We start from the raw sequence: 17621 nt of genomic DNA, 5'->3' as shown, positions 1-17621 counted from the left end.
GTTTCCTTAGTGGGGTGACTTCTGTTGCGGCTTTTGGCTTTTACTAATTTGTCCCTTAGCTGGTCCCAGTTGTTGCATTCATGATCTAGTGTTTGCATTCTCTCTGTATGCATATTGCAGGTTTTCAGTTTTTCCAAGTCAGACTTGGTAAGTTTGGGAATTTGAGGCTTTCTTGTATTCCTAGGTAGAAATCAGAACTTTGTTTTTGAGAGGTAGTGGTATGAGTCCAAGCTCGCCCCTCTTAACACTCTCACATTCTGGACTTATCTACAGGACTTTCTTGAAATGGCCACATGATCTATTTGAAACTCTGTTGGGAGTTATTGGGTGAAGTCCCTGTCTTCTGTTTTCTTGGTAGATGCTTAAAGGCTGTTGATTTCAGAGATTTATAATTTTTTTCTTTAGTATTTTGAAATATTCTATTGACTAAGATAAGAATTATCGTTTGTGCCTTTATGTCTAAATTTAAGGTTCCTTTTCTTTCCAGGAGTGTGGTGAGAGATATGGCCAGTACCCATGCCCACAGCATATTGAGGAAGGGGACATTAATAAACCTCTACACCTTTGTGGAAAGAAATTGTGCCGTGGCAATCTGTTAATGAAGAATGTCTCAGTAGCAAACAGTGGGATGTACCAGTGTGTTTATCCTTATGGAAACAAAACTGCTGACAGAAAAACAATTGTTTCATATATTTTGGAAGTTGTTGGTATGTACTGGATCAGAAAGTATTTACAAAGTTAATATATAGAAACATGAACATGTATAAAAGCACTTTAACTAATGTGAAATCCAGTTTTTTTTATTCTATACTTGCAATAAACAATGAATAACAATAAACTCACTCTTTAATCTGCAAAGTGAACAATACTAGAGCAATATTTAAAGCAAACAGAAATGTATTTGTCGCATATTCATGTGGTTACATTCCTTTTTCAAAATATGGAGAGAGAAGAGAACACTTCCATGTCATGCTTGAGAAACAGAAACAGAGAAAATTATGGGAGTCATAGCAAAAACTGGTGTGGGAGTGGGGTTAGGGTGAGGAGGAGTATACACACACCATAGGCAATTGGTGAGTTCTAGAAGAGTAGCTTCAAGCACTGAGATAAAATAAAACAAAAATTAGGACAGTTAATTTGTCACTGAACCCTCTGTCAGGCACTTTATTGTGAATAGCAGAGTAATCACCTAGATGTATCTGTAGAGTTCCTGTGCAGAGATATTTGTTTAATAAGAGCACACACAATACATAAGATACATCATTGTACTCCAAATAACAATGCAAAAAGATGGCATGGACAGTGAATAGTGACTAGATGTGTACATTAGGAAAATAGTGAAATTGTATTTGACTCACTGAAAGAAGTAGGTAACTGTTACAGTAGCTGTGGAATTAGAGAAGTGAATGCTTTTCTAACTAGGAAATGATATCCAAAGTCACAGAGACATGGCCAATAATAATATCTGAATAGAAGGACCCTTTCCATTCAGTAAGTCTGATGTACTCTAATTCGTAAGAATGGTGCTTTCATTGTGAGTAACAAGCACAGATAAGGTGATTATCGCCATTAGAATGGCCTCAAAATCTCATTACAAATATTTTGCTATGCCTTTGAGATCCACAAATCTCATAAAATGTCATACCTGACTTAAAATATGTTTAATGTTCTTATAATATAATATGAATAGGTAAAAAGTCTACTCACCAAGTGGCAGCACGAGAAAACACATATAAAAGATACGACAATGCACAATCTTTCATAATCAGTGAGTGGCTCCTACTTCTGGCAGAAGGGTTGAAGGGAAAGGAAGACAGATGAGGGAAAAGGACTGGTAAGATTTAGGAAATGGGGAGAGCTGCAGAAAAGTCGCCCAGAATCCCAGATCAGGAGAGATATATTGAATGGATGAGAAGAAACTACCAATATACTTAGCTTGATGACAATCATATTTTATTGTATATCAAATCCTTAAGCTGAGAGAATTTTGCTGTATGTTTTCTTACTATTATTATTTGTGTACTGTTTCATCACTTATTTCGTCATACGAATTACATGTTATAAAATTTGTCCTAAGTGCCAGGAGAGAGAAAATATATGAATTTGGGAAAACACAGTACCAGATACACTAGACATACATTCACACTATATTACAATGAGTTATGAAATGTAACCTATACATACTACTTAGTTTTATCACAATTGTGCCACTGTATTTACCACAACCATAAATTAACTGACAAACACATTCCAAATGGTGTTGGCCTTTTGAGGTAGGGTAGTGATGTTATGAAGTTCACTGAAGCCTTGCTAGTTATCTTCCCCCTGTCAACAAACAGTGAGTCAGTACTTCCTCACCACATTGTTAAAATGACAGAGCATTGAACCAAGAAAAGTAGATCAAGGAAATTAGTAGAGGCTCTGCTGGACATGTGAAATTAAATATCAGTTTTTACAAAGTAATAAATACTAAATCTCAAAGTCACTAGTCCAGGTAAAAACTGATGGAGAAAGGTTACCAAACAGTGACTAATTATTTGACTAGCAGAACAGCAAGAAAGAAATGATGCTGAATGATTGCTGGTACTTGCTAATGACCTGCCCTTAGCAAAAAAATTGTTCAAATGGCTCTAAGCACTATGAGACTTAACATCTGAGGTCATCAGTCCCCTAAACTTAGAACTACTTAAACCTAACTAATCTAAGGACATCACACACATCCACGCCTGAGGCAGGATTCGAACCTGCGACCGTAACAGCTACGTAGTTCCGGACTGAAGTACCTAGAACTGCTCAGCAACTGCGGCCGGCTGAACTCCCTTAGCTGCAAGTAAAGGTGGATACAACATTGTTCTTAGCTCATTGGACAAATTATACAAAACAACATAATAATTTGCCAACTATGTTGAACTGTATCTCTTGAATATGTATAAACTTTACAGTTACAAAATTGGAAACATAACTGAGCTTACTGTTATAACAACTGCTATTATTCTATATCTTGAGGTGTTAATCCCTGAATGGTAGTGTACCAAACTCTATGTGAATGAAATAGGAGGAGAAACAAATTACCCCTGGGAAACAAGCACTTGCTTACTGCTATATCTATAAAAACATAAAACAGATCTGTTACAGTATCAGTGAGCCATAAATTACAGTGATGTCACTGTCTTCTTTGCATTTGACAGATTTATGAACCACACCAAAAGAAGTGATGCCAGTAGTTATATTAATTATCTTCTGGGTCTGAGACTGAGGAAGCAAAAAATTATATCTGAATAGAACAAAAACATGTTTTAAAAACAGAGATAAAACAGAATTTCAGTTAAAGTTGTATTAGGATGAACTATAACATTATGCTTAACAGTGTTTTGTTCCACTTTTAGAGCACAATACAGCAGCAATTCTATATAGCATGGATTTGATGAACCCTTAGTAGGTTGTTGGAGATGTGGCACCAGGTGTCTATACACAGTTCATACAATTCCTGTAAATTGTGGGCCACTGGTTTGTGGTCTAGGAGTTGGTACCCAATGACATCCAGATGTATTCTATCAGCTTCAGATAAGACAATTTTGGTGTCCAAGACATCAATTTGTGTTCAGTATCATTCTCCTCAAATCACTGTAGTATGATTCTGACCACCTAACATGGATAGTTATCCTTCTGGAAGATGCCATCACTGTCGGTAGAGACATCAGTCATGAAGAGACTTAGGTGGTCTGCAAAAATATTCCCGTAGATCACACCTGTCATGGAGCCTTTGATTACTACCACAGGTCCCACAGAAGCCCAGGTGAGTGTTCCCAATAGCACAAGGTTGCCCCAATTGGCTGGTAATGATGAGGAGCACATTTCAAGCAGCTGTTTGCCTGGATAAGAGCATATACAGGCATGATCACTCTAGTATAACAAAATGGTGGTTCACCCGACCAGGTGACACATTTCTATTGACCCATGGTCCAATCTCAATGATCATGTTCCAACTGCAGCTGTTACTTATGATGTTGTTGGGTCAAAATGGGAACACACATAGGGTCATTTGCTGTGGAGCTCGATGTTCAACACTGTGCTCTGAAACACTTGCACCTGAACTAGATTGTATTCTGTCATTAGATATACCATCAATTGCTACCTTTATTACTTTACAGAACAGCATGCTTCTGACATCCACCTCCTGTGAATAGGCATAGGTGACCCTTACTTGTGGTTTCCTTGTTTTACAGCCACTTTCCATAGATTCCCATGACAGTAGCATGAAACCAGCCAACCAGCTTCTCTATTCCCAAAATGCTCATTCCCAGGATGTGGGCCATAACAAGGTTACCTTTGTCAGTGTTGCTTATGCCAGTGGATATCCTGATTTGTGGCCCATCTTATCACTAGATTGCTTTCCAATTTGTCTTCCCTCTGCTTACATACTTCTTGTAACTATTTCATGAGCTGTTAACACTGCCAGGTAGCATTTATTCTCATGGTAGACAGGTCATAATGTCTGGCTCATCAATGTACACTGCAATTTTGGCAGCCTCATTAGCTCATAATAAAGGTAGGTTGACCATTGTAAGAGCTCTTTCCAAACATTAGATAAAGACAGCAAATAAAGAGGCTCAGTCTCAACACATATGACACAACTACAAGAAGATAAACTGTTCATAAAGGATCATACGTGACAATGCTTCTTGAACCGCATCAGAGAACAGTGTTAAGTATAGCACCCATTAAGAAAATACATTGAAATAATAAGTGAAAACATGACAGAAACAGGCACTTCATGAGTCCTGTTGTGATTTATCTGCTGTACAAGTGCTTAATAGGATTACAGATGTAATATTCAGAAAAATCGAAGAGACACACAAGTGGGATTATAGCACCTGAGTCAACAAGGAATTTGAAACTGGTTTTAGCAACTACCAGAGACAGCTGATATTGCTGCTACATCAATAGAATCGACTGACGCTCAACAGGAGTGTTGATGGGTGTGATCTAGTACAGACTAAGAATAAAAAGGAATGGAATACATTCCTTGCATGTGATAGGCATATTAGGTTTGCACAGCTCAAAAATGTTCAAATGTGTTTGAAATCTTATGGGACTTAACTGCTAAGGTCATCAGTCCCTAAGCTTACACACTACTTAACCCAAATTATCCTAAGGACAAACACACACACCCATGCCTGAGGGAGGATTCGAACCTCAGCTGGGACCAGCAGCACAGTCCATGACTGCAGCGCCTTAGACCGCTCGGCTAATCCCACGCGGTGTTTGCACAGCTAACATAGTAAAAATGTAAATGTTAAGTGGCATCATTGGCTGGATATCCAACAGGGTGTGGTCATCTGCTGTCAGAAAGGATGTTCTTCCTCCACAAAAATGGCCCTTTTGTTGTGGATGTGTAGGAGATGTGTTGTATGTGGAGTGTTGATGAGTGTAATAGGTGCATGTATAGTGTAGTGTTGTGTTTGTGTTGTTTATTTTTGATGATGATGATGGTACAAGGGAGAGGGAGAAACCTGGTGCCAACACATAGCCTCTTGAATAGCACCAAGGGGACTGCTGACCTTAATGTCCTGATCCAGTGGATGGCTCCAACAGTGTCATTTGCCGTCTCTTCATGAAAATTTGCGGAGAGGCTTGGAATTAAATCCATAAAGCTGATGGAAAGACTGGTGGTCAGGAACTTTACATCACCACCTCTCCCCCTACCCCCACCCCCACCCCCTTGCTAGCCAAATACTTGCATTGAAAATTTCATCCACAACCAGTTTTGGAACTAGATTACCTCAGAGTTGAGTGCTACCACGCAGAAGCATGTTAGCAATTGCAGGCTATGGATGCAGGTAGCTAATACAGAAGTAACTAATAACATCTTGGAAGTTACTGATGTAACTCAAGAAATAGTAATTAATATTATTGCTTTTTTATTTTTCCCCTTTCTCCAGCAATTCTTCCTCTGATAGTGGAAAGAAATTAGAAACTCTTTAAAGAATGTGAGTGTAACGAAGTAATCGGCAATTACTGTAAAAGTATTTGGGGAATTGTTTTTATGCATATTTTATATGTTGAAAGGGAGGGAGGGGCATACCTTTCTTGTGTTCATGTATATTTATAGGTCGGGCATGGAAGGGGAAGGGATGTGGACAAATTCAAGGCTGGAAGAATAAAAGTAATTGAAGGAGAAATTTTGATGGTCATTCAAGCTTTCCACAATGAAAATGTTTCTTTCTCTGCAATGTATCTGGAGACAAAAAGAACACTAGAGTGCTCAGAACACTAAGTGCAAAATAAAGTATAGGTAGTAACAGAATGAAAGAGATGCAGTTGGAAATCAAACAATGGAAAATCCAGGATGGAATGTAACAATATTATGAAAAGGAAAGTTGCCACTCACCAAATAGCAGAGATGCTAAGTCACAGATAGGCACAATGAAAAGACTGTCACAAATTAGCTTTCAGCCAGTATGACCTTCATCAAAAATAGATGCCAGCCACAGGTACGCGTGCATGCCAACATACACACACACACACACACACACACACACACACACACACACACATACGAAACTCACACACAGATGACTGCAATCTGGCTTCAGTTGTCAGAGACTGCAGTCATGAGTTGCTTTTGCGTGTGTGTGTGTGTGGGGGGGGGGATTTATTTTTGACAAAGGCCATACTGGCCAAAAGCTAATTTGTGACAGTCTTTTTGCTGTGCCTATCTGCGACTCAACACCTCCACTGTATGGAGAGATGCAGTTAGGCTATTTTTATTCTATCAACTTAGTATTCTTAAATATAATCATCAGTAAAATACTCACTTTTGCTAGGCCATGGGTGATCCCTTATCTTCTTAAACTGATGTGGATGTTATGTTTATATTTATTTGGATGTTGACAGGATACCATTTCCCATAAGGAAAGAAGGTATGAGGACAATTAAAGTGACGGAAACTGCTTATGGTCTTGTACAATCCATTTTTCCTGGTTACTAATTTTTCAGGTTCTTCTGGAATACACTGCATTTACATTTTTATATGTGTATTTAACATTTATCTCACAAACTAATTAGTATAGGATTTATTACTTGTATTTAATGAAAAATATAAGTAAAATTATCCAACTTTCAGGCAATATTGTACATTAATGAGCAATTAGACTGATAATAACAATGAGAAATATAGTAACCAAAGTTTATTAGTTTATTTCAGCATGCTTCATCACTTTTCCACATACTACATATTTATCACAAAAAATAACCATAACAAACTACAACATATTGCAAAAACATAATCTCAGATCAGACCACAGTGTGGCATAGTTGTATGATTTACTTTAATTGAAGTGTTGTGTTTCTCTTTGTGGACTCCTTTATAAAAACGATCAATGAAAACTTTTCTATAATGTTACGCAACAATGTCAGTGAAAATTTCGGTTATTATTTCAGAAACTGCAGAATGTCCACAAATTTTGGAGGTGTTTCCAGAGAATGTAACAGTTCTGGAAGGCTCACAAATTATTTTCAGTTGCAAAGCACTAAGTAATGTTTTTGCACAGTTCCATTGGGTCCGGAAATATGACAGCAGCTCAGCTTCACAAACTATACGCTATGGAGACAATATATATGAAGTACGTATTTCCAGCATTAATTATGTCATTTTTGTTGATGCCCATTTTGTGTGTATACTACATGGAAAATGTTGAATTTGAATGAGTTTTATTTACAGGCTTTATGTGACATTTCAGCTAAAAGCACTTCCTGCGGAAACGTCAAATTAAAAGTTCCTCTTCTTTCACACCCTTCCAAAAATAGACTAATATCATTCATCATTAACATGTCTCCTGTAAACTAGCGGAAGTTTCTAGTTAAGCACATGCCTTTGGTTTACTGTAACAGTAACAGGGCAACCTAGTACAGTGGTTAGGCAGTAGATTTATATTTCACAGGGACTCAAGTGCATTGCGAATTGTACAAGTTTAGGACTCCATTGTTTTGCTAGATAACATACTGTAAGGCAAATACAAGGAGGGTTCCTCTGGACAGGCCATAACAGGTTTTCTGTCACTTTTCTTGACCAATCTGAACTTTTGCTGAATATTTGGATTGTTATTATTTGTCACCCTGAAGGGAAGTGTTACTCAAACATTGAGGAGAACCAGTCATGTGGTTCATTGTTCAAGTTTCTCAGTACAGAGAAAGAAAGTTAATGGTCAAGAGCAAGAGGAAGTATCCATAGAGGATTTATCTTTATTGAGGCTATATTAATTGAAATTGTCTCAAAGGTATCATCCTTCATTATAGTGACTGCCAGAGATTGACTAATTTTTTCCAGATTTTTGTGGCACATAACCACAATTTTTTAGAAGGCATTAGGTAATGCATTAATTTAAGAAATTTTAGTGATACCCTGTTTTCTGTAATACATTTAAATGGCCAAGGGTAATATCAGCAGTGGTGTCACTATGATTTTTTTGGTCTAAAGAAGGCTGTTCCAATGCTGCCTCGTGGGGTGCAGGTACTGGTACCTCATCAACTCGCTCATGAGCAGGCACAGTTTAGGTAGACTGACTGCCAGGTGGTCCTGTTACATGTGTTCTGCACATGTCCTAGCCCTCCTGTCTGTGAGCTCCTAGCATAGAACAATCATATACCCTACAACTTGGTTGCCTGACTGCACATGCACCATCTTACTACTCACCCCTGCCCGTTGTGCACGTGTACACCTGGCAGCCCACTGGTGGGTATGCTAGCTGGAATAGCCTAGTCTAAAAAAAAAGGAATATGAGACTGATGTTTATAACTGTTCAAGCTGCAAATGAATAAATAATTACCTGCTGCCTATACAGGCCTTGTCTCATATGAATGCGATGCGCCAATGCCGTGGGGGCTGACAGCATCATTCATGGGCTTCTGTCATAGAGTATTGTCTCCTGAAACTCTCTATACAGTTTCCAATGTTTTGGTATAGTATACAAGACAAATAAAGACAGGGTCAAAATCACAAAGGCAAATGTTGATTTATGCAGGAGCTATTGCCATCTACTCTGCTGAAGCATGCGACAATCAGTCACATTACATGAATAATGGCTGACATTCTGAGAGGACAGGAACCTTTTTCTTACCTTTTAGTTCTTCAACTAGTATCATACTGTTTTTTTAATAGGCTATGTTGTTTCATATGTATAATTTCTGATGATTTTCAGGTTCTGTGACTGTTTGTGTGCTGGGCTATTTATAGAATTTACCACGTGACATATTGGATTACCTTACATGTGTGAATCCAAAGGCACCACACCTAAGAGCACAGCAAAAGATACATAAAGAAGGTAATCTGATACATCCCTTGGTAAACTATATAAACAGCGCGGCGTAGAACCTGTCACAGAAACTGAATAACATGGAAAAATTATACATATAAAACAACATAGACTATAAAAAAAACAGCATGATACTAGCTGAAGAACTAAAAGGTAAATGTCTCCTAAATTGGTAAGCTCTTATCACTTGACATTACCAACCTTTACTCAAACTCAGCCATACAAGAAGCTGTAGCAGTGATCCAAAAGAACCTTATGAAACCTAAGAAACTTGCACACACAGAGATCATTGAATTTATGGAACTTCCCCAGCTAATTCTAAGTTACAAATACTTCACCCTTAATGGCAACATTTACAACCAACGACACGGCCTAGCATTGGGATCATGTATATCAGCTACCAAAACTGAGACACACATAAATCACTTGGAACAAAAGCTATTTAGCAGCCAAGAACCCGGACTAAAGAAAATCGAGTTTTATACTAGATATCTAGAGGACACACTACTATTAGTGGAAAGGGATGCCAAAGACAGATATTCTACACTACTGCCCATTGAAATTGCTACACCAAGAAGAAATGCAGATGATAAACGGGTATTCATTGGACAAATATATTATACTAGAACTGACATGTGATTATATTTTCATGCAATTTGGGTGGATAGATCCTGAGAAATCAGTACCAAGAACAACCGCCTCTGTCCATAATAACAACCTTGACACGCCTCGGCATTGAGTCAAACAGAGCATGGATGCTGTTTACAGGTACAGCTGCCCACACAGCTTCAACACGATACCACAGTTTATCAACAGTGGTGACTCGCGTATTGTGACGAGCCAGTTGCTCGGCCACCATTGACTAGATGTTTTCAATTGGTGAGAGATCTGGAGAATTTGCTGGCCAGGGCAGCAGTCGAACATTTTCTGTATCCAGAAAGGCTCGTACAGGACCTGCAACATGTGGTCGTGCATTATCCTGCTGAAATGTAGGGTTTCACAGGGATTGAATGAAGGGTAGAGCCACGGGTCGTAACACATCTGAAATGTAACATCCACTGTTGAAAGTGCCGTCAATGCGAACAAGAGGTGACCGAGACGTGTAACCAATGGCACCCCATACCATCACACCGGGTGATACGCCAGTACGGCGATGACGAATACATGCTTCCAATGTGTGTTCACTGTGGTGTCGCCAAACGTGGATGCGACCATCATGATGCTGTAAACAGAACCTAGATTCATCCGAAAAAATTACGTTGTGCCATTCGTGCACCCAGGTTCGTTGTTGAGTACGCCATCACAGGGGCTCCTGTCTGTGATGTTGCGTCAAGGGTAACCGCAGCCATGGCCTCCGAGCTGATAGTCCATGCTGCTGCAAACACCATCGATCTGTTCGTGCAGATGGTTGTTGTCTTGCAAACGTCCCCATCTGTTGACTCAGGGATCGAGATGTGGCTGCATAATCCATTACAGCCATGCGGATAAGATGCCTGTCATCCCGACTGCTAGTGATATGAGGCCATTGGGATCCAGCACGGCATTCCGTATTACCCTGCTGAACCCACCAATTCCATATTCTGCTAACAGTCATTGGATCTCGACCAACGCGGGCAGCAATGTCGCGATACGATAAACCGCAATCGCCCTAGGCTACAATCCGACCATTATCAAAGTTGGAAACATGATGGTATGCAATTCTCCTCCTTACATGAGGTATCACAACAACGTTTCACCAGGAAATGCCAGTCAACTGCTGTTTGTGTACGAGAAATCGGTTGGAAACTTTCTTCATCTTAGCACATTGTAGGTGCCGACACCGGCTCCAACCTTGTGTGAATGCTCTGAAAAGCTAATCATTTGCCCATCACAGCATTTTCTTCCTGTCGGTTAAATTTCACTTCTTTAGCACATCATCTTCGTGGTGTAGCAATTTTAATGGCCAGTAGTGTAAATTGCTTCAGTAATCTACATGAGACAATGACATTTACAGTGGAACATGAACAAGACCTACATATCAACTACCTGGTCTTAAATATTAAAGAAACAACACACATTCAAAATTTATAAGGAAAATACAATGACCAACACCACAATCCCTGCAACCTCATGTCAACCCGGACATCCATAAGCAGGCAACTAAAATACCTTTGAACCAAGAAGAAATGCAACAAGAAATAAACATAGTGAAACAGATTACAGTTGCCAATGATTATACTGCTCCCATGGTTGACACAGTCCTAGACAAAGTAAAGAAAGACCCAAACAGAAAATGCACCACTGAGAAAAAAGACAAAAACAAATGTATATATATCATCCCATACATTTGCAGTATATTACAGAAGCTTGCAAATATTTTCAAAACACAAAGTTGGGTTTTCTACATCAAATAAACCACAACAAAACTAATAAATAATGTAAAGCGTAATCATGACTGAAACCAGACTCTGGAATATACAAAATAACATGCCAGGAATGTTGTATGTTCTGCCTAGGACAAACGGGCCAAAATTTCAGTGCCAGGTACACAGAGCACTTTAAAGCCTACACAAAATATCAGCAACAGCCACACACATACATAATACAGGACACCCATTTGAAAAACTAGGATAAAATTTTAAAGTATTCCACTGATTAAATAATGTGCATGAAATGGATTTGTTAGAGGAACCAGAAATACCTTCACATTACAGAAAATATGTAGACAAAATCTTTAGTGAAAAACTTGAAAGTGAAACAGTGATTTTCTTCAGATGCTTTGAGAATATGCTTAAATAAAAACAGACAATGGAAACTGCAGGTAGGAATATCAGCAATGTAGGAAAAGATAAATTGCTACTTACCGGCAAGAAGATACGTTAAGATGCAATCGGGCAATGATGGGTGTTTCTCATTTGTTGATGAAGGCCGTGGTCGAAAGTTATGTAAGAGACTTTTAATTGCACCTGTCTGCAGCTTAACATGTCTCCTTTATGGTAAGTAGCAATCTGTCTTTTCCTACATTGCTGCTTAAATAAAAACAGTAACTTATAGAAATAAGCACCATTGAAAAACAGATAAATGCAAGTTATATGTATATTGATATGATAAATACCCTTTGTTCAAAAGCATATCATGCTCTGTGGAGGACTTGTAACATTATATCTGTCAACTGAAACTAAAACATCTTTGTAACTGTTAGCTTATGTAAGGTATTCTCGATATATACTGCGCACTGAAAGTGGTGTGTGATGTTTAACGTAAGTGAAACTGCACAAACAGATCATGAGAAAACTGTAAGTACTAAAAATTGTGTACTTTTTATATATTTCAGTAAAGTCAACAAAACAAAGTAGAACCTCACACCTCGAAAACATTTTGTTAAAATGGCATATTACAAAGAGAAAACACACCTGAAAATGAGAATCATTTCCTGAAACGTGTGGAGTAACATGTGAATAAAAGAAATTCTTGATTGGTAGCAGAAACGTTATTTATAAACAAACCCATGTTTTCAGTGGCAGACCTTCACAAAACCATTTATAATGGACATAATCAGATTACTACGTCTTCTGCTGACTCCACCAGGGATTTGTGCAGCACATTCTTCAGATGGACCCATAGGAGTAAGTTGAATGATTTGAGGTCAGGTGACAGAAGTAGCCATGTTACAGGGCCACCTCGACCAACCCAGCAGTCCCAAAATATTGGTCCAATCTGGGTTCTGGAAGCTTGACTGAACTATGTGAATGCCCTATTGTGCTGGAAAAACATATATTGATGGACTCCAGTAATTCCGGCCTCACTTCCCGGATGAATGTTGTATTGCTGTCATCTGTGACTTGAGGGGGAAGCATGTAGGGGTCAATCAGGTAATCGTGGCCCATGATAGCCCATACATTGATGTTGAACTTTTCCTGATAACCTTAGTTGTAAGTGGCATGGGGGTTCGCCTTCACCCACACATGGTCATTGTGAGTGTTGAATGGACCCTCATTGGTGAAGGAAGCCTCATTCATGAACAACACGTACTCAGTGTAATACAGCTATCTGGTGCAACACTGCTAGAACCACTACCTGAATTCGACATGCAGAGCAAAATTATGGGCCATCAGTACCTATGTCTTCTGAAGATGAAATGAATGCCTTCTGTTCTCATGCAGCATTTGCCAAAGTGCCGAATGGGAGCTTTATGTTGCATGTGCCACAGTGTGGGTGTTCGAGGATGGGTCTGCGTTGAACCTCTCTAGTATGTCCTCTGCAAATTGTAGCATGCGTATGCTTCACATGTGGTCTCTGTCATGTTGAAGCCCTGTGAAACTGCCCATTTCACCCACACGCTGATGGACGGGCACAAATGTAGAGTGCAGCAGGAGACCCCTAATGGGATATTGTTGGGTAATGCTGCCTGCCCATTACCTTTCACCATGTCGTACGTGAAACGTGTCACACTGCTCAGCGGGGGTAAATGTCTCTATGTTGGGGCACACCAGCATGTGTCAAACTACAACTGAGCACTATGTTTCTATTGGATGTGTTTGTCATTCCACTATGTCACTACCACTGTTAGTGGTCTCTGTGATGTTGGTTTGTCAGGCCATGTTCTGTGAACAGACTCATGCCTGCTGCTTGAGGGAAGGCCTTGTGGTAGACACTGGCTCTTATAACTTCATTACTCTGTAGCATCATTGGATGACATTTTTGGACATGGCTTCCTATCCACATTTTGTTCCTGAAGACATCTACTACATTCCATCAAAGTTGGTCAGTGTAATTCTGAAACATCCTATATATGCCTCAAAATTAAAATGAAAAACCTAAGCAACTGAAAATTTATGATGAAACTAGGTGAATGATTTTTTATGTACAATTTAATCATGTGACTTGCAATGAAGTATTCATCTTTCTTCAGGTATACGTCACTTTAATAGTATCAGCTTTAAAATACAGAGAAATCAACAGTGATGTTAATAAATAATTAACTAGCACTACCCTACTTATTTGATCACACCTTCATTCCTTTCATTCATTTTGTTTACATTTCTGAATTGTGACAAAAAAATATTCAAAGCAAAGGGATCTCTGGCACCAGCTACGGGTTACAAACTATGCCCTTTGATACAATGAACTAAGTATGTTAAAATGGCAAAACAATATTCCACAAACCTCATTCATTCTACGGTACAATGTTGTGTGCTCAAGCATTAGGTGGCTGCAGTGGGGTGGAGGAAATGACAAATAACTGGTGTGCATGAAAGTTTAGAAGCCCTACTTTCATGAAGGATTAACAGCGTATTATGGGAAATATGGCCCAAATTTTTGCAAGGGATCAATTGCTGGGGTTCAAATCTAGCAAGTGTGCTTTTTCTCCTTAAAATATGAGGTCAACTTTGCGATGTGTCCTAAGTGTGAATTTTTCTGCTGGAATTGTTCTAGTTTTGAGGTTTGCAGCATTACTCAGCTTTTTTTGATGTTAATAGTACTATTATTCCATTAATAAACTGGTTGTCTTATTCAGTTACATTAAAATGAAAATAACACTAGTAATGTGGCCTTCATTTTCCACAGAGGAACTCTCCTGCCCTAATTAACACATTATGTTTTACTGTGCATTTGTTTTGGCAGTTTCCTGTGACATATAACACAGCCTGATTTTGTAGTCCACATTTGTAAAGTGTAGATTAATCAGTGACAGTTTTCCATTGCCTGTTAAAGCAAAAGAACAAAGAGTACAATCAGTGATGGTGAGCAAGCATATTAATCATTTATTTACACATTGTGTTCCATAAATCCTATTGTGAAGGACAACCTAAAGGTTGTGATAAAAGACAACATTACATTAACATTTAGAAGAACCCATGACAGATTATTTTTGTAAAGTATACTTACAACCAGTGATAATCTACTCACATTGTTGATTATGGGGATTACATCTACATTACTATATGTAATGCCCTAGAAATTAAGTTTTTATGTAGATTAGTAGCAAAGCAGGAAACAGTACTGTGAGGAGGAGGAGGAAGAGGAAGAAGAAGAAGAAGAAGAAAAGAAAATCCTGCTATTTTTATCTAGTACTTCATGTAGTACTTGACATCAGTGAAACTGTTTAACGTGGGAAATTAGTTTTAATTTAAATTTACATCCCCAACACAAATATTCTTATGTAAATCAATGAAAATAATCAATTTTTTACTTCTCATCCTGACCAGTAAGCCTCCCTTACTCTGGATTCTGGGTGATTTTTCTGAACTCTACTCCTTTTCCTATATCTCACCATTCCGTTTCCATCACCCTCTCCCTTCCACTTCAACCCTTCTACCAGAATGAGCCACTGGGTCCGAAAGCTTGGAAACTCTAATATTTTTTCTACGTGTGTTCTCCTGCCACCTCTTAGTGAGTAAATATTCTTATATGTTATGTGCTAACAAGATACTCTTTCGCTTACATCTGGGGATTTCTGATATCCTTCCTAATGTCTGCTGGTAAACTACATTTGTGAAACTCACTTTTCTATCTAAATTCACTCTTACTGTCAACCATAAATATACTACCTGGCAAAGCACTCACAAGATACACTCAAATGTCAAGTAACTTTATAAATATACAAATACCAATGCAACTTCATATATGTTCACAAAATCAGTGGGTATGTAAATGATCAGCGGACCACCGCAATGCTTTAGTGTTGTTCATGTTTAGTATTGTTACTTGGCCTGGTAGGATATATAGTGGGAGGAAACAGTGTCAGATGTTAAATGATCACTGTGAAGGACATGTAGATGCTGCATATTTGTGTCAGACAGCGTTAATCACACCTGACAGAGTTTGAAAGGGGCCTTATTGTGGGTCTCCATTTGTCCAGCTCTTGAAATCTGATCTGTGGGGCATTTGGATGTGCCACACACCTGCTGTTGCACTGTATGGGAATGTGAGGGCAGGCATACTCATCGTAATGTTTCCAGTTGACTACATCTGACCACGACAAGGGAGGATCACCATTCTGTGCACCAAGCGCATTGTAACCCCGTCACATGTGTTCCACCTGAGAACAAGTAACCAGCAGCCAAACTTGGGAATTTCTGTCCCATGCATAAACTGTCATTAACACCACAACACAAATAACTGCATTTGGACTGGTGTTATTGTAATATGGATTGCTGATGAATTATGTCAGATTGTTTTCAGCAATGAATCGTGGTTTGCACTACTTTGTATAACAATCAGTGGTGGGTGATGGTGACCTGTGGAGAGGCCCCATTCTTTCAAATGTTTTGGAGAGGCACAGCCATGTTACCCTTGGCATCATGATGTGGGGAACTATTGGGTATGACTACAGGTCATGTCTGGTAGTGATTGAGGGACCTCTGATAGCACTATGGCACATCACAGACATCCCATGTCCTGATGTGTTATTCCTCATGTGATAGTACATGGTGTCATTTTTCAAAGAGCAGTGCTCATCCACACATAGCACATGAGTCTACGAACACTCTGTGTGATATTGAAGCATTCCTGTGGCCAGTCAAGTCACCAGATCTGTCCCCAGTAGAACAAGTTTCGGATTAGTTTCGATGTCAACTCCATTCTAGTGGCAGTACCTGGGATATCAAGGACGGTTACAACAATTGTGGGCCAGCTAGCCTCAAGAGAGAAAACAATGGCCTTATGACAACCCTCCCAACAGAATTAGTGCGTGCATCCAGGCCAGAGGAGGTGTATTGTCATACTGATAATAGGCAGCCCTTAAAAACTATCCCTTCAATAAAGGCATTAAAATATACAACAGCCTGCCATCAGAAATGAAAAACAGTAAGTCCCTGAATGTATTTAATAAAAAATTAAAATCATTCCTACTTGATCATTGTTTCTACAGTGCAAATGAATTTCTGCTGCACATGGGTGGAAAGAAACATGAAACAAATTGCAGCAAAGAATTTTGTAAAGAGTAAAACATTCATGCAAGTATGTGCAAAAAACTTGCATCTATATCATCTGCTACTAAGCAAATTAAGTGCAGAAAGAATATCCAACCAGGTACTGTTATGTATCTGTGTGAGAGGAATACAGCACTAAAATACAAATGTGTAACTGAGTATGTAATTCGTGTGTTCATAACTTCTCAGAAAATATGTTTCTAAACTCATGTTTGTGTAAACTTTTGGCATATTACTTCATGCCAGCAAATTATCATATTGTCCAACATCAAATGTATGTTCGTGCATCACCATGTGCATGTCATGTACAGTATTGATTCAGAGGACAATAAATAAATAAATAACATAACATACCCTCTGAACCCACGAAGTTTTGTTTCATTCCCTCCTCCGC

General features: G+C 38.8%; 1 protein-coding gene across 4 annotated transcripts in view; it reads left to right on the top strand.

Moving 5' to 3' along the window:
• Positions 1-17621, top strand: part of LOC124788197 — a 144357-nt gene that overhangs the window by 111408 nt on the left and 15328 nt on the right. For all 4 annotated transcript variants that reach the window (XM_047255373.1, XM_047255374.1, XM_047255376.1 and 1 more), the window contains 2 exons: positions 488-707; positions 7444-7625. In XM_047255373.1, coding sequence (XP_047111329.1) covers positions 488-707; positions 7444-7625 — 402 coding nt within the window. The remainder of the gene's footprint in view (positions 1-487; positions 708-7443; positions 7626-17621) is intronic.

The sequence above is a fragment of the Schistocerca piceifrons genome, chromosome 3 (assembly GCF_021461385.2).
Source record: "Schistocerca piceifrons isolate TAMUIC-IGC-003096 chromosome 3, iqSchPice1.1, whole genome shotgun sequence".
Taxonomy (NCBI): Eukaryota; Metazoa; Arthropoda; class Insecta; order Orthoptera; family Acrididae; genus Schistocerca; species Schistocerca piceifrons.
Note: the sequence above shows the minus strand (reverse complement) of the source record. Positions and strands in the feature narration are given on the sequence as shown.